Source organism: Cyanistes caeruleus, chromosome 5 (assembly GCF_971803275.1).
Source record: "Cyanistes caeruleus chromosome 5, bCyaCae1.hap1.1, whole genome shotgun sequence".
Taxonomy (NCBI): Eukaryota; Metazoa; Chordata; class Aves; order Passeriformes; family Paridae; genus Cyanistes; species Cyanistes caeruleus.
Genome location: NC_141705.1, coordinates 48615546 through 48640147, shown reverse-complemented (window position 1 = coordinate 48640147; position 24602 = coordinate 48615546). Strand labels below are relative to the sequence as shown.

At 37.9% G+C, this 24602-nt stretch overlaps 1 protein-coding gene across 4 annotated transcripts in view; it reads left to right on the top strand.

Moving 5' to 3' along the window:
* NFKB1 (nuclear factor kappa B subunit 1) overlaps positions 1–24602 on the top strand; it is a 57707-nt gene that overhangs the window by 6840 nt on the left and 26265 nt on the right. For 2 of the 4 annotated variants that reach the window (XM_086888343.1, XM_086888345.1), the window contains exons 2-7: positions 4749–4801; positions 5924–6008; positions 12867–12907; positions 15279–15377; positions 22351–22499; positions 24041–24204. In XM_086888343.1, coding sequence (XP_086744469.1) covers positions 4757–4801; positions 5924–6008; positions 12867–12907; positions 15279–15377; positions 22351–22499; positions 24041–24204 — 583 coding nt within the window. In that variant the 5' untranslated portion in view covers positions 4749–4756. The remainder of the gene's footprint in view (positions 1–4748; positions 4802–5923; positions 6009–12866; positions 12908–15278; positions 15378–22350; positions 22500–24040; positions 24205–24602) is intronic. The other 2 variants (XM_086888344.1, XM_086888346.1) reach the window with 1 other exon arrangement.

Here is a 24602-nt window from a genome sequence, read left to right as displayed (position 1 = left end):
TAGAAAGGTAGCAGGGAGAAGTCCCATTCCAAATTTGGAGGGATTGGATTGGATACTGGTTTCAAAGACAAGAAGAGTTTACCTCATGATTAAAATTCTGGCTGGAAAGTTGAAGATAAGGGAAGGATCTGTGTACCCTTGAAAAAATCAGGGGAGGGCTGAAAACAGTTGGGTAGTGAAAGTTATCTTGCTTTTTTGAAAGGTAAACACAGTGGATGTGGAAGAATAATGAAGAAGAGCTCTGAAATGAAATTATTGAGATAAAGAGAAATGAGAATTCTTGTTTGTGGATTGCAGCATTCCTACATTAATTATGTTGTTTTCATTTTAAATGGCTGTGCCTTTTGAAGCTTTAGAACAAATATTCAGAATACAATAAATCATGTTATTCCAGCTGTGTTGCTTGTTTCTTGTATCATTTGATTATTAAGGAGGAGCAGTGGTGCAAAGTACCTGCTGTCAGGTTTGCTTGGTTGTTTGATGCAACACAGTCATCTCCTATATATGGAGATGTGTACATGTGGCTTCTTAGGTTTTTGTTTTTTCTCTTTTTCTCCCAATTTAAGCCTTTTTCACAATGGCAATTGACCTGCTGTGAGGAGAAAGTAATATGTATGCATATGCACACACATCACACACACTCAGAAGGTGCAGTTGTGTGGGTTTGGGCAAGTTCAGCTGGATTTTATGTTTTCCTCTTGCACTAGGAGCTAAATGAAGTTTCTTCACTGACCTTTGAATTTTCACACTTACAAATAAATACTGTGAATTGAAAAGGCAAGCTTCCTGTGCCCAATTATCTGAAAAACTTCAGACAGTCTCCAGGGTGGAGACTGCTGTGGTTGATTGTGGTCTGCAGGTGTTGGGGTATCTTTTTATTGTAGATTTTAGTTTGCAGTACGATTTGTGGGAATTGGAGCTTATGCAGGAAGCAGGTATCTATCATAACATGAACTTCCACAAAACAATTTTAGTCCCGTCACCTTCAAATGCGAGAGGTGGCAATCTCTGACCCTCAATGCGGCTCATGTAATGGGAGAATGAACAAAGCTACCTGAGGGAGATGCTGAACTTTCTATCTCATGTGAATGGGAAAGGTGCTTAGAAACTGGAGCAGTAAGGGAAAAGGCCAATTAAAGGTCACACAGTTAGTGTTAGGGTCTATTTTCCCATGTCTTTTTAGGGTTTTAATCATGTTGCTGACTCTGTGGATTTGCATCAATTTTCATGTAAGAGAAAGTGTAGGAATTTGTTAACTTAGTAAGTCCTAAAGAAACGAATTGTTATTTGAAGGTAGGGCTCCCAGAACATTTTTGCTTTCTGTTTGGCTTTGGAGGGGAAAAACATAGTGAAACTGGGACTGTTTTCAGTCATTCAGGGGATTATTTTAAGCAGCTGGGTTAATCTTTGTCTAGGCCCTGATAAGGCAATTAAGTGTGAGTTTACATACACAAAGGTATGTTTACACATCTAAATTATAATCTGTTTATAATAAACTGGCTTAACATTCTGGCCAGAGAGAATGTCTTTAACCTCTCCCCCAAGCACTGCAGCTGACCTGAACACGAAAGATCTCAAGTAAGAGGCATCTGCACTTAGGATGTGAGAGAGATTGTGTTTAATTCCTGCTTAGACATTCATTACCTTCATTGCTACCTGCAGCTGACTGGGTGGTATGTGGGTAGTTACCTTGCTGCTTCCAAGTGTAATGTTCATAGAATATTGGAGTAGTTTGGGTTGGAAGGAACCTCAGAGATCATCTAGTCCCAACCTCCCTACATACCCTGGGTGGAGACACTTTCCACTACCAATGGAATTAGTAGTCCAGATTGTCCAAAACCACATCCAACCTGACCTTGAACTTCCAGGCACAAGGCAGCCCCAGCTTCTCTGGACAGCCTGTTCAGCACCTTGCCACCCTCACAGTGAAGGATTTCTTCCTTATATCTGACCTAAACGCACCCTCTGTCAGTTTAGAGTCATTCCCCCTCATCCTGTCCCTGCACGTCCTTGTGAAAAGTCCCTCTCCAGCTTTCCTGGAGGCTCTCTTCAGGTACTGGAAGGTGCTTTAAGGTTTCCCTGAAGCCTTTTCTTCTCCAGGCTGAACAGCCCCAGCTCTCCCAGCCTGTCTGCAGAGAAGTGCTCCAGCCCTCTGAGCATCTTCATGGCCTGCTCTGGACTTACTCCAGCAGGTCCATGTGCTCCTTGTGCTGTGGAGCCCAGAGCTGAACGCAGCACTGCAGGGGGAACATGTTTAAAGGCTGCAGTTTTTGTGTCATGACATTGTTCACTGCATCAGCCAAAAAGCCATAAATTGCTCTTTTCAAGATTTGAAACTGGAGGACTGATTCAGATGGACGTAGGAGGTTTATTTTTTTCTATATTGGTTCTAATTTTTACATCAAAATACTTTAAATGAAAAGTTTTCAGAAGTGATGCATCGGCTCTATTTCTGCACTTTGTTGGAAAGTCATGTATTGTAGATGTGACCAGGAAGTGTGTGGCAGCTGTGAGGACACTGCCTTTCACCCCCAGAGTTCTGCTGGAGGGAGAGGGGTCAGTCTGAAGAACTAAAACAGGGCAAAGAAAATAGAACATACTATTAAGTTTATCCTGTGGCTTACAGAAGAAGCTGTGAGATGCTTTGTTTGAAAGTTTGGCAAAGTTGAGCAAACAGGCGAGTGGGCAGATGCCATTCATGTTGGCTCCTCAGAATATTTTATTTTTCTGAACGAGCATGTTGACCATGTCAACTGTAAATGTCAGGATTTTGGAACACAATTTTGCATATGTGACTTGTGAAATTGTTAGTGTTTAAATATGAGATATCACAAAACAAGACTTTTAGGACCAGTTTTTATTCTATTTATGCAGAAGAAACGTGGCATTTGCACTCACAGTTACCTAATTAGGGTGTAACAAGAGGGTGGGTATTTTCTGACACTTTGTAAAAAAATAGCTGTCTGCTGAGGTTTTTGGAATTTTTTTTTGTAATATCTTCACCTTTCAATAGGAAGTGTTTGACAAAAAATGTTACAAGTTATTTCAGTGATTTAAGTAACTTGTCAGTTGTTGATAATGTTATTTTTATTTTTTCCATGGAACAGAAGTCAAATAAAAACATCTTAGTAGATTTTATTGTATCTTGAAGGTTTCATCATGCCTTGTATGTTGACTTTTTCCATAAAGATGAATAATAACAATGGCAAATGGTTGATGAAAATAATACTTTGCAGAATGTGTCTATGGCATAGTGTGATTGACTGGTGTTTTTCATCTTGTTGAAATCTTGTTGTATTAGGTGATGAAGTACAGCATTGGTGACATTGACTGCTGGTTGTATATGTTATTAATTTTTGGCTGAAATCTTATGACCAGTTATTTGATATTTGCACAAATGCTATAAATAAATAGTGCCCACTAAATGTTTCTAAAATAGATTTACAGTCCAATGGGTGCTTTTATTTCCTAGGTTAAAAAATAGTTGTATCCACATAAACGTATTTTTCATTGAAGTCATCTGTGGTATTAAGTCTTTCTTATTTCTTTGCTTTTAAATTTACATTTTCTGTTTTGTGGGGAATGGGTGACTGTATTGTCTTTGGGGATGAACAAGCAGAGTTGAGCCTCCATCAAGGTGAAGTACCCAAGTATTCCAATTTTCCTTTTGATAATTGCCTTTCTAGTTCCTGTAGAAGGTACATGGTGACTCAGTTTTCCTTTAATGACTGACTGATCTCTTGTACCTCTCTTTGATACTGCAGTAGGTTTTCATAGTTCTCTTTTCTGGAAAAGGTGGCTCACATTCACTGTGTGGTGGAATATGAGGGACAGTGACCTGTTTCTTTGTTCTGATAGTTATTAACCTTATTTAGTGTCTGTTGAATGCAGACATGAGTCTCTCGAAATAGTCCTATTGTTATTTTCAGATAGTCCCTTGGAGAGCTTTATTTAGTGAGTTCAGCATAGGTGAAGTTTAGTTATTTTAGTAACATGTACATGAAAGAAAATAACACTAATAACACTACTGCTAACATCTTCTAATAAATTCTTCAGAAAATTCACAGGTTCTGCTACTGGCCCATTACTGGTCCCAGTAAAACTAAGCCAAGCTAAACTTTTCCAGTTTCCAGCATTTACATGTAGACCTGTGAGAAAGAGTTGTGATGGATGCTGTGCATCCATAATTGTAATTTTGAGCACAGAGTTGTTGTGTGTGCTAAGCACTTGTGGACCTCTGGAAATAAAGGTGTCCAAAATTGGTCAATAATTGATTCCTGGGTTTATTTACTTTTTAAATACTGTCTGTTTGTTCTTGGGCATCTTTTTTGCATTTAGTATTGCTTCATAAGAAAGCTGTTAGGGTTCATTCATGAATGTTCATGATGTTCTTTTTATTGGATAGAAATGAGGAGTTTTGCTATTTCTATGGTAATGATTTTGCCTAAAGTCTAATGGCAGAATAGTGAGAGCAATGACAGAAACAATTCCTGATTTTAAGAAATTTTGACTTCTTTGACTGTAATTTTTAGGTTCTTGGCAATAAGCAATGCAGAATCTTAGCTGTAGCCTATCTTGTCCTTACATTGCCCCTTCCAGATTCTGAGGAATTTTAGAAGTATTTTAGAAATCATTAATGTTCTGAGTAAAATAAAAAGTGTCAGAGACTGGGCTTTTGTTTTCCAGGCTTCTCTATTGCTCTACAGTGGAAAAAAAATGGGGGTTCTAATCATGTTTTTGTGTTTCAGGACTTAAAATGGCAGCTGAAGATTCCTATATTATGGGAGTATCTGATCCCCAAGTAAGTGAATTTCTGTGTTTTCAGTGTCCCTGTATTCTCTCCTAGCTGTCTGTTTAGGCCTTCTCTCACATTTTCCTGTAATTTCCTAGACTTAATAGGGACGTAGAAAATAATTCTGCATTGGCAGAAATCAGGGCTGTTTTTCCCTAAGCTGGTTTTTATGTGACCTGTAAAGTGCCTTGCCACTGGTCAAATGGCTAATATGAGAAGAAAGGTAGGCCTGCTGAATTAAGCATTTGAAAAAAATACTTATTTTTATGCTCTGCATGCCTGTGACACCGGCTCTGAAATTTCTTCTGTGGTGGACATTGGAGTCTTTCTGAAAATAAAGCCCCTTATGTCCTAGACGACCCTTTCGTGTACATTAGTGTGATTGCATTGACAGTGATGACTAAGATGTTCCTTCACTTGCCCAGATCCATAAGCCTAGCTCTTCAGGAGGTCTTTCTGATCTTCTTAGATCATTTCATAAATTACTTGAACTGTGAGAAGGGTGCTTGGGTGAAAAGTTTAAATGAAGAACAGATCGTTCCTACTCACCTTAATTTTCAAAAGGCAACTATTTTCTCCTTTATGCTTGCTCCACCTTGGAAGAAGATAGATTTGTACCTGACAACAGTTAGAGTAAGTTAAAGCATGTCAGTGTTTAAAAAAAAAATAAAATTAAACTTTAACCTGGATGTACTGTTTTCTTGCATTAGAGCTTGTAAATGTATTTACATAAGGAATGTAGTCTGGTGGGGTTTAATCAGAGAAGTGGAAATGAAAACTCGCAGGTTCTTAGCAAGGCCTTGGGCAAGACATCTAGGGGCAGATTTTCAGAATTTACTGTATAAGCTCTTTAGAATTTATAGTTGTTAGTGCATGTAAGCAAAATGGGTGTTTAGAAACTGCGCTGAGGTTGATGCGGTCTCCTGATTCTGGTGAAACTTGGGTCGGTGCTGTCAGCTCTGCTTGCAGTGCTGTTGCCAGCAAAAATAAAATAACTATAAAATGTTTATGTACTTCAACAAGGTGTTTGCAGTCTCAATATTTGCAGAGAACTTTGAAGTTCTGTGCTGATAGATGTTTTATGCAACTATGTGTATATGTAATAATGAAGAGTATTTTCTTTCAATATAGATGTTTGCAGTGGATCAGTTCATGGGAATGAATGCTTTATTTAATAGTACAAATTACATCACTTCAGACTTACCACTACGAACAGGTAGGAACCCTTAGTATTTGATGGTGCTATTGTCCTGCTGATTCTTCCTGTTTTCTTCTGAGAAGTTCTTTTCAGAGCCCGTTGTTGTTTATCAACTTGTGTGTCATAATAGTAGATTGCAAAGTAGTCAACTAGATTTTTTTATTGCGCCTTTTTGCATCTTTCTTCCCCTCATGAAACTTTCAGCAGTGAGGCAAATTGGATTTTGTTGTGGCTTGTACAGAAACTGAAAGTTTCAGCAGTTTCCCAGGTGAAACAAGGACAGTGGCCAAAAAGCTTTGAGTGACCCGATTTTATAAATTACTTTGTTGAGGTTTTTTTTCTGAATTTGAACCTTCAGAGAGTTAATGTGTTTCTATTGCCAGTTTGCAGACTGCAACATGTGCTTGTTTTCCTTTTGAATGCTGTTGCATTTGTTGAAGTAGTTCTTAAGGTGCTTGTTTTTTAGTAATAAAATGTAGAGAATATTGACTTCCTGTACCATTCAAATGTGTTTTTTCTTCTGGCTGTCTTCTCTGTTTCCTGTGAAGTGGAAATGTGGTATTAGAAGCACCTGACAATTTCCTGAACAATAACACTAATTTGAAAGCACAGACAAATTTTGCAACCACTGAAAATAAGCAAATAGTTCTCTGCAAAGGTCTGATAAGCAGTTCTTACAGTATGCTTCCAGAGCAGTAAGAACAAGTACAAGTCTTGTATAGCTCAGTCAGTATCAGCTGCTTGATCAACCTTGGTTCTGCTTATTAAATATTTTTATAAATACTACTTTTTGCATTTATAAATACTACTTCTAATATTCTTTTCTCCTGCTTAGTCTATTAGAACAGCTGATACAAAAGGAAGAAGGAAATAAAATTTTATTTCAACATGGGAATTTTTTCTCAAAATATAGCTCCGATACAGCTCTTTCACCATGCCAGCTTTCTCTTGTTATCTGTTTGACTCCGTTGTATCAGGATGTAGCTGGTATCTTAGGTATTGCAAATCACTTTCTTTGGTTGAAAGTGCAAACCACTTCTGCTTCCAATATTTGATACACTTTCACAGCAGTGAAGGTGTTAAGGGTAAAATGAAATCAGCATTTAACGTTTTCCTTCATAAGTAAAATTCCACCCTAAAGTAACAGTAAATGCTGCTTATAGAATAAAAATTAAAGCAGGCTTACTGTTTCAGTGTTTCCTTGTTTTCTTAAATGAGTAGTAGCAAGAAAGCATCAAAAAACACATGGTACAGATAATTTTGTTTCAAGATAAAATGTTCTCATGAGCAAAGCTCTTGACAAATATGGAAAAACATTCGACAAATTAGTGTTGCAATCATTTGTTTACAGCATATTTTTATTAAGGCAGATAAAATTATTCAGTAAGATTCATCTGTGTAGGATTAAAGGTCTTGATCATTGTAGACCAAGGGGGTTTTTTTCCCAGTTTTTGTTGAAGAAATAAGGTTATTGAAATTTCCCCGTAATGAGCTCTTTTATGTGTACCTTTTAAGCTTACTCTGTATTCTTCATGCCAGGCTCATTCCATACAAATTATTCAGATATATAAAACTAATTTTCAGATAGCTATGTCTCATCTAAAGTAGAAAACAGCTGCTTTCAAAACCATGTCAGGGAGTCAAGGATTCACTGAGTGCTGCAGCCACAGAAAACTCTTACTGGGCTAATTTGCAAAATTGCTTTGAAAAAAGCCTTTTTTTCATAAGTTCCACTGCTCTTGTCAACTGCTGCACTATAAGTGACAAGTTCACTGTGCACAAAATGGGATTCAATAAAGGATCGTGGATTTCAGGTTATTGCAAACAAAAAGTTAATCAAAAATTTTCAGAAAAGGTTGATCATTTCAGCAGCATCTGATGATGCCACAGTTGGTTTGTTTCTTAAACAGTATCCCAATAATGCTTACTTGCTCCCCTTATTGAAAATATAGTGCATTGTTAGTATGGACTGGCTCTTCAGTTATAAGATAATATAATAATTTTTATATTCTACTTTAGTGGTTTTCAAGCAGGGACTAATGATTTCTTTCTACACAGCAAGGTCAATTAAAAAAGTCATGTGGGATTTTCCAGAAGTATTTTCAGCTGAGATATGCAGAGAGTGAAATAAAAGGATTTTTCTCAAGGACAGATGGATGATTAAGGCAGAAAGAACGAAAGACATTAATTGTTCCTCATGATCTGGCTGCAGTGCATGCATCTTTCAGTCTGTGCATCCATAAATGCACAGTGTCAGACCTGTTACATTGGCAGACAGGTTTAATGTGTAACCATGGATTGCCATGTTGTGCCAGCGTGGCTGAATCAACAAGTAGGTGGGGAATTTGGGGACTTTCTGGTGATAGATGTTCTGCTGTTACATTAATCTTTACAGTAACAGTAGAAAATGTTTGAGACGTTGGGACATGTATTTTCTCAACATCATTGCCACTGCTCAAGTGTCCTTGCGTGCATCTTTTTCTCTCTCATATGTCTGTTTTAAATAAAAATTAGGCTTTTTTCTTACTTTGGCTGTAAAGCTGTTGTAGTTACATGGTTCAAATTTTACCAGCAGAAAAGGCAGTACCTCATGAAGTCAACCTCTTCTCTGGCTTGCTGGGAAGGATGCTGCCTTTGATTAGGCAGGTTAGGTACTGATCCTTAGTGGCACTGGGGATGGAGGGAGCATTACCCACAGCATGTATTTAGGCAGAGTAAAAGCAGGTGCACATCAGTGGGATGTCCACTATGTAGTGGAGAAACAAAGTGATGGCCTACGTTGGAGAGGAAATGGGCAGAGCTCTGAGCTAAACACTTTGTAATTTTGGACGTTTTGTACTCCCTCATGATGATCCAAAGCCATCTACAACCATGCAATGTGCCCCAGTTAGAGGTGGGTTTTGGAGCTGCGTAGTTGTTTTGGCTTTGAGAGGCTCTGGCCTTACTAGCTCTTGGCATTAAGGTGGTGTTTTTTAAAACTTTGACGTTGAAGCAGAGCCGTCAGGAGCTGAACAGTATTGCCTGGAGGCTGTGAAAATTAATTTTCTGCTGTTTCTTTAACCTCCTCTGTCCAACCCTGTGTGACACTTGCTGTGAAAAATTAGAAGGTTCTAGAGGGAAAAAGAAGGCACTTATTTATTTTTTTTTTCGTATTTCTTCAGAGAGAGACAATGTTAGAGGTTCAAGAAAACCTGACCACCACCAAAAATGAGATGAGTGTTAATTTTCCTTGTTCCACAGCAGTGGCCCTAAATCTTGGGAGCCTGGGCAGACTTGCATACAGTTTCTGGTGTTCTTTTTAGATCTTCTGTGCTCTTGTTTGGAAGAGTGAACCAAGGGAAGAAGTTAAACAAAGTCTCATGTGCCATTTGCTTTAAACATCATGCTTTGAACATTGAAGAGCTGGGTTGCCAGGTTTGCAGGGATATCCCTGCAAGCCTGGCAACCTGTTTTTCCTTGACTTTGCTATGGTGGGAAGAAGGAGTCAAGGGAGAGCCTAAGATGGGTGCTCCTTGGAAGTGTGTGTGTAGGGTGAGGCCTGTCAAGAGGAAGAAAGAATGCAAGTTATAGGAGTGTCAAGGGGCAGGAGGGCCTCTGACTCAGGCAGGAAGGAAAATGAAGAAACTTGGCAGTTGAAGAAGACGTGGGGAAGTGGGACTGTGACTCAGACTGGAGTGGGATGCGAGTCAGTCTGTGGCAACCGAGGCGAGAAGACAGAAAAAGAAGCCCTGAAGCATGGCCAGGATGTGGCAGTCTGCATCAAAGCCCCTCCAGGCTGGAGGATCGCATGTTGTAGTTGCAGTTCTTGGCCTCCCAGCTGTAGCAGTGCCAGGCAAAGCGTGAGGAGTGCTCCTGTCAAAACCTGGCTCTTGGCACCATGAGAGCCATGCCTGTGTAGAGGCAGCTCCATGACTGTGTCCTCCAGGCTCTCTGCAGGCAAAAGTAGAACATAAGTTATGCATTAAGTCCTTCTTGTGGCTGTTTAGCATTCAGAAAGGGGTTCCTCCTTAAACGAGAACTTGAAGCAAGCACCTTCCAGGTAGGAACAAAGGATCATCACAAATCTCGTTATTGTTAGTTCCTCTTACAAGGTGTTCATCCACAGGTTCCTGCTCTTTGTCTGCTTAGACAAAGACATGCCTACTAATAGAAACAAAATATTAAAAACTTCCGCGTGCAAAACACTAAATGTGTTTTCCCCATGGGAAAGGATAAGAGAAAGAATGAACCACACATAGCCAATGTTAGGCTGTGTAATGTGCCTCTGGGAAGTATTTAGAGTTCAGTAAAAACAGCTATATGAGATCTTTCACCAAGTAAAATCCTTTTTATAATCAAAATAATATGCCATTTATGTCTGGATGTTTTCTTGAACATTGCTGGTTTATTTTTAAGTAGCATTTCAGATATTATTATGTGCTTTGCCTTAGAATGCCCTTCTCTGTACTGTTATTTTGGTCTGGTTCAGATGCTGTACCAGAGAATTACTTAGTCAGTCACTGTTAAAGAAAAAAAAGAAAATCTTTAGTCACGGAACCCAAAGGTTAAAATAAGACCTCAAAAAACAGTTCTAAATACATTGCTATATGATTTGTATAATGTGGGTTAATGATAACAGATACTTAATTTAGCTTTGTACTTTTACACTTCATCTTTTCTGCACTTTACTAGTGATGATGTATAAAACATTTTGATTTTTTTATCAGCATATTTGTATGCTTTTTAGAAACTTTTTTTCCAAGAGGTCAGAATAACCACAGTCCTAAGTTTTTAATTTTCCTGAGTTTTCACAAGTGCCATGTAAGGTCAAACCATTTCAGTGGTATGAAGCATTTTCCTTTAGTTTTTCAGTGCATATCTATTCTTCTCTTAGGAGTTTGAATTTCCTTATGCTGGGGAAAAGCTGGAACTTGGGTCTGATGTGTCCTGGGGAACTTTTCCAACCATTTAGCCATTGGATGAGAATGCTTCCTTTTCTGGCTAATGTTTGAGAGAAAGCAGTAGTATTTTATGCTAACCCAACACACATGTCTTGAAAATTAATTCCTAAGAGGAGAAGAGCCAAAGAAAGTTGTTTGGTAAATCATGCCCTGGAGGCTTGGTTGAAAGTTGAATTACACACTGTTGTATTATTTCAGGTGCATTATTTCTGCCAATGCCCAGAAAACACATGGCTTCTGGATTGTTAAAGTATAAATTTTCAGGTGCCTAAAGCATGAGGAGGATTAGAGGTCTGTGAAGAGAGGTCTTGAATTTAAGTGCTGATGTATTGCTTTAACTCAACTCACCTCATCTTGACTCTGTTACAGACAAAAACTGAAACACAAGGCCAAAGCTAAATTTTACTCTACATCTTTTAAAGTTTCTGAAATCCAAACTGGTTTTCCTGCTTTGTAATGCAAGATGATGTGGTCTTGAGGCAATCATTTTTCATGAGTTCAAGTAGCACTTATTTTTAAAGTACAATTGATGGACTTGGGAAATAATTTATCTTTAAATGTGAAATTGCTGTGACTGACATTTGCAATATAACTTCAAGATGAAGTTAGTTCAGTTTCTGAGTCAGCTAACTGCAGCAGCAGAATTCTAATTTAATCTATTGTGTATTTATTAAACTTCCATGTTGAGAGAAACTTGTTCAGTAAAGACCTGTGCTTGATTCCTTAGCATTAATACCTGTAATGGAGTAGAAGTGATGTTACAGAATTCCAGCAGGAATATGGATGGGAAAATATTATGTAGGTATTCTCAGTGAAGCTGTCATTTGGGGTCTACTTTAAAAGCAGCTGATCTTTTAGCATTGAAATACAAATCATCTTGACTGCTTAGGAGGAGAGGGGGAAGAAATCATAGCTCTTGGAACGGTCATTTTGAGAGTGGCTTGCATTTTAAGAGGTATTTCACAGCCATCCACCCAGAGAGCTTTCCTTTTTAATGCAAATAATCTAAATTATCAGAGTTAGAGCTAAGCTTTGATCAGGTGATGAATGCTTAACTTTGGATTAAGCAATTAATCCAATTCTCATTGGATTTAGGGCCTACTCAAAAGCTATATAAACTGGTGAATTTTGCCTGAGGTTTATAATAGGAAGTTAGCCACTGTACAAGACTGAAAGTTGTTTAATGAAGCCTTCTTTGAAAGATACAAATAGAATTTTAGTAGAACATAATCCTATGTATTGGCACCACGCTCAAGATGGATCAATATAGAGTCTGTATTTGTAGTCAAATTGAGTGTATTCAGTGTTTTTAGATGCTCAGCAGAACACTGTATTTAAAAATGTACCTGCAATTACTAAAAGAATGTAAATTGTTTAGTCTTCTCAATTCCAGAATTTTTTTGAAAGCAGTTCTGACTGTTGGGGCATGTTGAGACAGCTTGAATTCCTTCTGTATTCCCATGCCTCAGAGCTTCCCATTGGCTGTTCCTTGACTTTCAAAAGCACCTATTCCGTAGGAAGCCCTAGGGCCAAAAGCTGGTAGTATAGTCTCTAGAGCCCAAGGGGTTTAAATACAAAAGTTAACCTTAGCTCAAGAAACCAGACTGCTGTCAGTGGCAAGGGGAAGATCCTGTTCTTATTCACCATTGCAAGTTTTAACTGAGTGATCAGTTGCCCATTTAGGCTCTCTGAGCTAAAATTAACTTTTTTGACTAAATCTTCCTATTCTTATTCCACTGGTCTTTAGTTGGGAATGACAGACTGCCAAGTGATTAAATAATTTATTGAAATTTAAGTTCTGAAGAGATTTAGATGCTTTCAAAAAATTTATCTCAAGTCATTCAAGAACATAATCTTACCCCTACAACTGATCTATTAATTATAGTAATAGAAATAGAGTTTCTATTAATACTTTTATTTCTTTATTTTATGTTAGCAGATGGACCTTATCTTCAAATCATAGAACAGCCAAAACAGGTAAGTACAAGATTACGTTTTGAAAATGTCTGAGGTAGCTTTATTATTGCATTCAGCTTTGAATAAACTTAATACTTAAATAAAGAAGAGCACAGAAAACTGACCTCTCAGAACAAATGCAGCACTTGAACATGAGGAGTTTTAACTCTTACTTTTGTAGTTAAAGCATTTCCTGTTTTATTCAGTTTTCATCTTTACTTCTCTCTGGAAGTGTCATAATACAAAAAACCCTAAGGGTTTTAAAAAATATGCCTTGCTAAGTGTACACTCTTCATCTTAGAAGTGATTGTCACAGTACCCCAGTATTTGGAAACATAAACTAGTAGATCAAATATGGAAGATTTTTAGGATTTGTTTCATAGTTTCTGAAACACAGGAAGTTGAAAGTAAAAACACTTAATTCCCAAATTACCCGAACTACTGACTTGTGTTTTGTTGTTGTAAAGAAACGCAGTTATCCTTTGAGATTCTTTTTGTAATGGTTGTCTTTTGTAATGTTTTGAATAATCAAGGAAAAATGAAGATAAGTACTTGAATGAAACTTTTTTTTCTGTTATGTAGCAAACACTGACCTATGCTCCTCTGACAGCAGAGAAATCGTTTCAGTGCAGTGGTTAGTTTTCATGCAAGTGATGTACAAAGTAATTGCTGGGTAAAGATTGGCCTGAAGTGTGCCTGGGTATTGTTCCCCTTTGGCTGGTGTCACCAGCAGGTACAAGGATCCTTCCTGAAGCTGTTACAGTATGGAGATGCCTTTCCTGTCTGTCCCAGTGAATTGCATAAAATCCTACTTTACAGAGCTGTTCAGTAAACAGGGGAAGACAGCGGCTAAAAGCTGTCCCATCCTCCCTTGGTCTTCTGCAGAAGCATACTGCAATCCAGTCTCCCAGGCAGGAGGCGGTGGAGAACATTGGTTTCAATCACACACCAAAGACATTTTTGTGCTTGAGCATCCCTCCTGGAATAGGACTCTTCATCACATCTAAGTGAAACAGCAGGGTACTGTGAACTCTTGGAAGAATATGCTGTATCTTCCTCATTGTTTTAAGTTCATCCCAAATCAGGCCATGTCTTTGCATGGTGGGGCCTGCAGTGCACAGTCCCTAAGGAGAAACCATTGTTTCCGTGTGTGACTTCTCAGCAAGTGGCTCCTCTCGTGGTGTATCCATGTGGCAAGCTGGGCAGGGGTTTACAGCAGGGTGATGAGGGTGATCCATCAGCAGAGTGATGTGTCCTGACTGCAGAGGTTGATTTGCCTTTTGATCAACTTGAGTTCAAGCTCATCGTAGCTGGGCACTTCACGCACAGTACTCTGGGTCACACAGTTCACCTTAGGAAGGCAATGGGTCAGGTCAGAATAAAAGTCATAAAAGTTTACATTTGCTTGGTAAACAACTTCTTAGCCTGAAAAGGCTTTGGTGAGATAGGTATTGAAGCTACTACTTATGGAGTAATTTTAAGACCTGTTGTTCACTTTCAGCTAATACAGACTTGGAATTCAGAGTTGTCTACTACTAGAAAGAAGCTGAATGATTCTTGGAAAAGCTACAACACTAACTGGTGCTATTGGGAGCCCTATATAAAATAGGGATTTTGTCAGAAATTGGAGGACTGGAGAGTAGGTCTGAAAGCGAAATTTGGGACCACATATTATATATTATTAAGTAGAATTTGAGTTACCAGACACCTTTGCTTCAGAGTTGCATCTTTCCTGCTTTATAGATCACCATGTAAAATAAAGGGGATGTTCATCAATGGAGTCAATGGAGAGCTGTGCTCTGGACTGGTTTTCAGTATGCTGCAGTTCTCTGAAGTATATTTAGATGTCTATTTCTGTAGCTGAGATGAAAATCAGCCAGACTCCCCTGAAGCTTTTGTGCTGTTTCTGGATTTCACTCAGAGATACAGCTTTCATGCATTTTTCCCAGAAGGGGGAAGTGTTTCTGTTTCATCCCTCTACTTTCCTTTATGCTTTGGACTTCCTTATTATTTGTTTCATTTTTTCTACCTAGCAGCAGTCTTGGGAGCGAGTATCTGCTCTTGCATTCTCATGAGCATTTTTATCCTATTTTAAGAGTATCAATAGTTCTCTGTTTGAAAATATCTTTACTTAACCCAAAAAAAAAAAATAAAATATTGTTGGTGTGCATTAAAGTGAGAATTGGACAGGTTCTCCAACCTACAAGTTCAACAGGCTACACTTCAGTGATGCTTTGTTAACCAGCACTAAGCATTTCACAGATGAAGAATTGTAACTTTTCCATTTGGGTGAGTCTTGTTTGTGGGTGTGCATGCTCATCTTCATGTGTGCTGTTTCTCTTTTAGTTTTGTTTCTGTACAGCTTTCAAGTTTCTTTTCCTTTATTCTACAGAGGGGATTTCGTTTCCGATACGTATGTGAAGGGCCTTCGCATGGTGGACTTCCTGGTGCTTCTAGTGAAAAGAACAAAAAATCATACCCTCAGGTCAAAGTAAGGACTTTATTTAATAAAGCATTAATTTTATGAAGTCAATGCAAGTGTCATCATATGTATGTGAATAGCACCTTACTGCATAGCAACATAAATTTGTATGAAGTTGCTCAGGACAGGCTACATTTCAATCCCAATGTTCAAATTGATTTTGAAAATAAAGTGTCCTAAGATACATGGGTTTGTTTTGTCACCTTTTTTATCTGCCAGCAGTTGAGCAGTAACTTATCTGTACCTCCTACCTCACTGCCATTGTGCAGACTAATGGAGCTCTTCCTTAAGGTGCACTTTTAGTGAGGCTTGAGCTGCTCAGTTGCTCCATTTCCATTGCAAAGCATGAGTCTGCTTAGTTATTCCACTTCACTCTAGGATCCTATTTACCAAGTTTTCCTTTGTTTGCTGTTCATATTACTCTTTATTCAATATCTCTAGGGTACTCCATTCCTAGGAACATAATTCCTTTAAAGTCAATGTAGAACTTCTCATTTTAATAGGAACAGTGTTATGTTCAGGTGTTCACTGAACTTTTTTTGTGGGTTTTTTTTCCCCCCTGGAAAAAATTTCAAATATGGTAATCAAAGAAATGTTCTATAGAGGCACAGTATGCAGATTAGAAAAATGATTAATCATTCTGGGATTGGAGAGCTGTCTTTGCCTATGGTTCTTGCAGCAATTTTTTTTTTTTTTCCTGTGGAGTCTGGAAAAGCTACTCTGTGTCTTTTCAGTATTCTTTTTAACTTAAATGCAAGCCTTGGTCTTGTTATTGCACTACATCTTTGAACTGTTGCACTGCAAATTCTCATGAGGAACAGGGTTAATGTATTCTAATTCTTAATGTATTCTAATTCTGGTGCTCTCTTACTCCTTTATGGGGAAAGAAGGGGAGGGAAAAGTGGCAAGCAACAAACCTCTGCCTTGGTGTGTGCCACTCCTGGTCGTTCTACTCAGTCTGTGTGTAGTTCATCTTGGGAAAGGTTAGAGTTTGAAACAGTTACATCTCCTAATGAATCAGTATAAGCATAGCATAGTGGAAAATAATCAGCACTGACTGAGGTAGCCTAGGCTGTTAGCTTTGTGAATTGAGAAGCCACTGGGAAAGCTGATTTCATATAGCCTTGCAAAAACCCTTAGGAAAACTTTCTAGCCCAGGCAAATAATCTCCTTGCTTTTCTGCTTCCTATTTTGACAGTAATGATGAACCAATGAATGAAATTTCACTGGTATGTTCAGATATAAAATAATTCACTTCAGTTGAGCCAGATCTTTAGATTCCAATTTGATCTGTAATGATAGTAACACAAATGATACTTAATAAAGGTGTAGTAGGTCACACAATAGCATGACAAGGAGTTATACAGGAAATGGAATTTCTCCTTGGGTAAACTAGAAAGCAGAATGATCTTTGCCTTTCCATTAAACCTTCTAATTTCATTGATCATCATTTTTTAATTACATCTAGAGCTTACATATACACACACACATCCCTTCCCTCCCATCCTACTGTGTGCATCTGGGCTTTCTTTCCTAGTACAAATCCCCACATGGCAGCACCTGCTGGGAGAGGCTGGCAAGGGAATACAAGTAAATTCCTCAAGGCCATTGCTTGTTAGTGCCTGTTCTTGATTCAAGTGGTGCCAGTAAAGACAGAAGTGTTTCACACCTTTTCCTGTAAGTCTTCTGTGTTTTGTCAGAATGTGCTCAGCTTTGTCATAACTGAGGGGAGCACAATTGAAAACTGCAATTTTTTGTTGTGTTGGGGGCTTTTTTTTCTGTTTTGTTTTGATTTTTTGGTGGATTTTTTTTCTACTCTTGTGACTGTTTTCACTATAAAACCTACATTAGTTATCACAGTGTAGTGAAAGGACAGTAGCATGAGCTTTGGCTATACTGAAAAAAAAGAAGTTTTGTGACAGATCTTAAAACTCTTAGCCATGGTGTGGTCACTGCAGCTCACATTGGGATCTGCTTTATGCTTGGCCAACTGTCTCAAAATTTACTAGTACAATGGGATGCCCTGAAAATAGACATCCTCAGTACACAAAAAACAATTGCAGTCTCCCTATTCTGTTTCCATAGGATTATATATTTGAGGCCAAAAGAAAACACATTTATGGGGTGTGACCTCTTGCATAATGTGGACTATTCCATTTTACCCTTCTTTTTTTTCCTCCCTACACTTTCACTAATTTGTAATTTAGCTGAAACACATCAAGGCATATCTCTCACATAAAGGCTGGAGTGTTGAAGACATTGCTATGTCTCTAAGCAAAATGTTTTGGTGTTTAATTACATGTTTAACCTCTTCTTGTATAGTGTGTTAGGAGACGGTGTAGGTCAGGAGTTAGTGTAGCAGTTCTGCAATACCAGTCGTTACACTTGAAACAAATCTGCACTGGCCAGCAAGGTGGAATTGATGTAAAACCTCTTCTTTAACAGAACAGTCCTGAGAACAGTGTATATTTTTCTGTAATATCAAAAATGGGATTAATTTATCTTAATGATGTGTGGAATTATGTTCCTTTGTTTAGCCCTGTCTTTGCTAATCCTAATATGTAGAAAACATCTTGCATATTCAAAGGATTCTACATAACTTTGCATGTTATTATAGAGACCAGAGAAGTTGTAGGTAATAAATGTTACAATGAAGTTATGTTTCATGATTGCAACCTAAAATTCTTCATTTAAATTTCATTTTCATCCACTTAGTGTAAGTAACACAACGCTGAAAGATTTTACTGTCTAGAACAATTCAAATCAAAACTGCTGAGCTGCTTATACATCATTACTTTTTTTGTCCAGGGGAAAAAGCAATCAGTAGTACAAAAAGAAAGGATAAAACAGCAAAGTCTGTATTAATCACCAGCATATTTAACTATCTAAATTTTTTTATTTATAATTTGAAATTCTGAATTTGAAAAAATGTGAGAAAACTCACGCAGAAAATTTCCACTGGCTTTACACGTTTGTGTGTCCTGATCTGTTAGTGTGGGCAGATCTGTTTTACACTGAAGTGCTTGATCCAGTTTTAGGTGTGACAAGAACTCGCTGAAAACAGTGAAGGAAATGTCCTGAATTTTCATTTCCTTGGGGGCAAATCTATGTGGGTGGCTGCAATCTCTAGTTCAGTGTTCTTTGTGAGCTGGATGTAAATGAGCTCCAGCCTGGAGTTCAGAGGTGTGCCTGAGCTAAGGAGCACCATCTCTTTGCACAAGAGTTTGGGCATGGAACACTTTGGCTTGTTGATCAAAGCAGCACACCAGTTAGTCCTGAAGCCAGGCACAGCGACAGAACTGTCCAGCCAGTTGTGTCCTGGGGCTATCCCAAGTTATACCTTGGTTTGGGGATAAGAGTTCTTGAAATCAAGGATTTCAGCATGTTTACTTCGAGTTCAGGAGGAGAATTTCTGGAAGATTAGTCAAGTTACTTTGCTGATAAGCCTTGGTGACAAAAGGAACATATTTATTTGCTTTCCCCCATGTCCTCCCATAGGAATTAAAAGTTAAAAAATCACCTAACAGCTGAATTAAGGAATAAACATGAGACAAGGATTAAGCAGACTTTTTGGTATAAATCTTTATCCCTCTTAAAAATCTGTACTAAATCAAATTCAGCCAAAACTAAATTCAGTGAGATCTGTGCTTTTTACTGGTAAGGCTGATTTGGCTGAGTAGGAGGCACTGAATCTCTTTAGTTGGGCTTGTAAAGCAAAGCACCTAGCTCCAAATTCTTGTCATTAGAGTGACCTCACAGTCAGAGGATCAGATCTTCAGCTCCCATTGGTTTAAATTACTTAATTTTCTTAGGACTACTAAGTAAGTATTCAGTTGCCTACACGATTCGTACCACATCGGAAATATTTTGTCTTTAATTACCAACTGAAAAAGAGATACTGGTTTGTAAAAATAGGCTGTTTATAAAAAGTCAGTGATACCTGATCTTTGGAACACTTCTTGTTCATGTGTATTGAGGACAGCAGTAGTCACACTCTAAAGGATAGGCAGGGCTGGGGCTGCAGTTGCTCTAACAAAGGGATTGGAAAGAAAAATAGGTGCTTTTGTAATGCTGGTGTTGTAGGTTTGACATGGTCTTTTCCATCATTTGCTCCTGTTGTTGACCAATTGGTTTCATTTCTTGTTCAGTAAGAGTAACTGGAAAAAACATCTTTGAAGTATGAAAATGTTCTTATAAAGTTTTTGTAAAGTTTTGGAACCTATAAAAATTGGCTGGGATCTGGATTGCAGGACATGAAATAACTGAAAAAACTTTCTACTCTTGTTTTGAAATTGACTCAATTTCAAGTTCACAGGGTCTTTTTAATCTTTCAGGAAAATTTCTCAAACAGAAAGAGCAGATAAATGTAAACCTGAAGCCTTTTAACTTTATCAGATCAGTTGAGTGCCGCTTCAGTACAGGATGTAATCAAGTATTACAGCTATGCTCTGCCCAGGAACTCCTTTTCTTTTTAACCTTCACCTTTAATTTGAAGTTCAGTTGCTATTTTTTGGATCACAGCTCTGATTTTGAGCCATACAGCACCCACATGCTATCTCTCCCTCATGCTGAGTCTATTTGTGTGTCAAAACCATAATCCCTATTCAGCATTGTAATATACCTTCTACCTTTTCAGGCCTTTGACAGGTTTTCCTAAGTTCCTGTGAAAAGCTGATAGTTACTTGTATACCTTAGTGCCAGAATTCATTCAAAATTATTCTGAAATTGTGGCATCATTCAAGAACACTGAAAAGTTACTTCAGACTTAATTTATGGTACATAAGGATATTTAACCACTCTATTTTCCTAGGTACCAAGTTACCCTGAATGACTCAAAATCAAGTAGGAAAGTCTGTCTATAAGAAATAAAGGTAGAAGACAGTTCAGAGGCATTCTGTTCCCTTTGCAGCATAGGACATCAGCCTGGATGACAAAAATAGTCCTTTCTTGCCTTATGACCTACATAAGGTATTACATTTTAAAAGTCCTTTTGTTCTTCCCCTGAGAAAGAGAGACTGCAAAGATCATGCTGAGCTGAGTAACAGGGGTAGATTGAAATCTGATTACCACTGCAGTTGTGTTCTGCTTTCAGAGGCTGGAAAGTCCTCGACGTGCAGCAGTCCTGCCTCCAGTTTCACTGTGGTTTTTACAGCTGATGAAGGATTGTCTTGAACTTTTCTGATGTGATACTAGAACATTGATGTTATTCATAGTGAATGTAGCACTGCAGATATGCTGGGAACTTTGTAGTAAGGAAAAGCTTATTGAGTGAGGGGTAAAATTAAAATAATTTTTTTGAAGCTACCTTTTTGAAAAGTTAATTGTAGCAGTGATGGTGACATACTGTAACACCAAATGTAGTCGTTTTTATTTTCAAATGACTTAGTGAAAGGTACATAGGAATTTTCTCCCTGCTGGTAAATGACAGAAATAGTCCAGCAGTGATTATTCTGCATCTCTGTACAGTTTTGGTCCAGATTTCAATGTGGAAATAGGAGGGAACCATGAGCACCCAATGTCTTGTGTTTTAGAAAACGCTACTTGTAAAACACACATTGTGCAGTATTATGCAGTTAACTATCAGGAGAGGGCTTTTGCACACCTGCTTCTTCTGGAACAATTTTTTCATAGTTGGGATTTTTTTTGCTTTCAGCAGTGAATAGGAAGGCAGGGAGGGCACACATTGTGCATATGCAAAGTGTTTCAGCTGTGATGGAATGGGTTCAAGAAAGGGGTTAACTGGAGTGAAGGAAGCTAGCAGGACTCAGTAATGTGGTGAAATCGAGGCAATCCCTCGCTATCAGCATTTTATCAACAATATAACCTTAAATATTCAGTTCATCACTGATTCATCACTTTAATGTTTATCGTGATCCTTTAATACCTTGGTTGATTAGATCTGTAAGCTGGTGTAATACAAAGAACTTGGCCCAAGGCAAATTAGAAGAAAAATTAGAGGAGGAGGGGGAAAAGCCCAACATTGATAAAAGGGTTAATTAAGTGAATTGGAAGGGAAGGTAATGTTTGCTTTTTAAAAAGTGGGGTAATTTTATGTTCAGCTTAATTTGAAAGTGGTGCATAACCCATAACTGCCTTGGAGTATTGCTGCCTTGGAGTGAGGAAAGAAAATAAAGTTCTAAATAATATATGTAAAGCAAATAACTTAGCAGTATGTTATGTTATTAGTAATTTTAGATGTGTTTTTGAGGCATTGTTTTTTATTTAAAAGCTGTTAAAAATGTATGGTGGTTAGAAACTGTGGCAAGAGGAAAAAAAGGCTTTGTAGGCTTTCAGAATTGGGTATATGAAAGAAAGCACACAGTTTATCATAGTTCTAGTCCAGTAAAATCTTAGGTGGGAATTTTATACATACCCTTGTGTACACTTAAGGGAGGTATTTACTGGACTGGGTAGTATGTGTTGATGAAGTACACTGAACTAACAAAGTGCCTATTAATATAGAATTTATTCACTGTAAAATCTCTACCTGAAGAGTCATTGTAATGTAGCCAAAATGTTTTATAACAATCATAATGTTTAAAAATAATTTTTAAAGTCTTTCTGGATTGGGCAAAACAATGCAGAGTTTTTAGTTTAGTACGTACATTTTCTCTATGCTTCTTAATGGGTAACAGTGTTTATTGTGAATTCAATATACTGAATGAAACTTAAGGAGAGCAATGTGGACTAAATGGCCAGAATGTAAAACTGAGATTCATGTTTTAAGAAACAGATGAGGCTTTCCTTTAGCTTTTTTGGTCAGTATTTCTGCCATTTGCATGTCAGGTTTAATTGCAAAAGAAAGTGATGATCTGGTACAGTTAGTTTGCCATTTGTATTTCTTGAAGAAATGCACACACACATTTCTCCTATGTAAACTTGATTATACTTAACTGACAGAAAATACTCACCTGGCATCATTACTTGTTCCATTTTAAAAATAATAAGCAAGCTATCCCACATTTTTTATATTTATTTACAGATCTGCAATTATGTTGGACCTGCAAAAGTAATTGTCCAGTTAGTAACTAATGGGAAGTATGTCCACTTACACGCTCACAGCTTGGTGGGTAAATTCTGCGAAGACGGAGTGTGCACGGTTAACGCAGGACCCAAGGACATGGTTGTAGGGTAAGTCTGGGGACTCCTCTGGAAACCTGAGCTGTGGGGAAAGCATCAAGACTATAAAAAGCAATACAGAAATACTCCTAAGAGACAACTCTGTGTAGCACTTTTCTCTGCGCTCTGATCTCTGGTTCTTTTGTATCATAAATAGAAAACTTACTGGTTTCTGTTCACCTTTGTAGAATTTGCTTTATGCAAGCTAAATAAATTTAAGTAACTAATTTTTATTTAGAATATGTACAGTTTTAATCTCTTGGTGTGCAGTCCAAATTTGTATTGTAAATCCATTGTAAGTCCATTCTTTAAAATGCAAGGAAAAGTAAAATTTTGATCAGAGAAGGGGCTAAAATTAGTGTTACCATTTCGTTACCTCTTCGGCCAATATTTTATTTTTACTGAAACCTGTAAATAGAAATGGAATGAAAAGCAGTAAGAAAATATGATTAGTAAATTTGAAATTAATGCAGGACAGGTATGAACGTGAAAATACTGTATAAGTCAAACTTTTAAAGTTTAAAGCAGAAAGGTTGTAGTGAAATTGTAGTTGGCCTGTTCTTGTTTAATTTGAAAGAATAATTGTTTATATCAGTAAATGGAGCTGAAGCTCCCAACCATGTTTTGAAGCTTAGATCAGGTTTCATGCTGGCTGTGAGTTTTAGTTCTGTGATCTCAAGAATGTCTTTGTTGGTGAAGATGATGAAGTTTAAAAAGCTGAGAAGGTTGGGAGAGAGAGATTTTTTTTAAACTGTAACTTTTGATGTCCAAGCCCAGTGCACTGACTTTACCGCGTACATCAATTTAAATAGCTTTATTTCAAATACTCCTTTTCATCTTGAAAAGTTTGGCTCATTTTCTAACCTGTCTTGTTTTTCATGAGATGTTTAGAACCAGCTTTCCTGTCCTCACTTGACCCACATGAAAATTGAGTTATTGTCATGTTTTCATACTTACAAATCTAATTGATTTTTAAATGTGCTAGCAGATTTTTACAAAAGCACACCTTGTATTACGGAAATTTTCATTCAAATAGATACCCAAAGTATCTTGCAGAATAACCAGAACCTTGCTTAAAACATTTTATTTGGAAAATACTGCACTGTTTTCAGCTTCTTAGCTCGCTCTCCAAACCATTTTCAACAGATGGAGCAGACTCTGATCAGTTGCTCTGCTTAACAGACATACATAATGACATACTGATGTCATTGCCAACACACAGCAAACAAAGTGTGACTAACAGGTTTTCCAATGTTTTGTAAGTTGCTTTCCCAGTGGAAGTCTGAAATCTCACAGATGACTACTTATGCCATATGAAAGTGCACCCATACGATTGCTGTCATATAATGGTGCACATTTTACCCGTTTTGTGGTCTTGAGTGAATTTTCCTTGGTGGAAAATTCTCCCTCAAACACTAATAGGGCCTAAGTAAGCCTGTAGAGTCCTTCTGTAGACTTGGGTTGTGTAGCTGCCTCTGGTAAGAGGAAGGCTGCCTGCTGCAGGTCTGGCCTAAAGCATTAAGAAAATACTTCTCCCAATCAAAATTTGGCAGATTTGCAAATCTTGGAATACTTCATGTCACGAAGAAGAAAGTGTTTGAAACTCTGGAAACACGCATGATAGATGCTTGCAAGAAGGGATACAACCCGGGACTCCTGGTGCATCCGGAACTGGGCTATCTGCAGGCAGAAGGATGTGGAGACAGACAGCTAACTGGTATGTGGAAATGATGGTCTGGTTTTAAAGGGTCTTTTATTATAAACAGGCTGAGCTTCTGAAAACATAGATTCCTAGCTAGGAAAAGGCCTTATGAAGGACAACAGCCGTGTCTATGGGCTTTTAAGAGGTGGTGCATTGTTACCATGCTTAGGGAATCTGAAAGGAGTCTGCTGTCAATGCATACATGAGAATGGAGAAACTTCCTTCCACAGCTGCCTGTACCAACCTCTGCACCTGTATTCCACTGCTCTTATGCTGTTCAATAAGATCTTAAATAGACTAATTTTGCATTATTGCAGCAAGACATGATATCCTTAATTAACTTAGGAACCTTCTTTTGAGAACACAGTTTCATTCAGCTGCATTTCACCCATATTGCTGTGAAACCTGTGGTC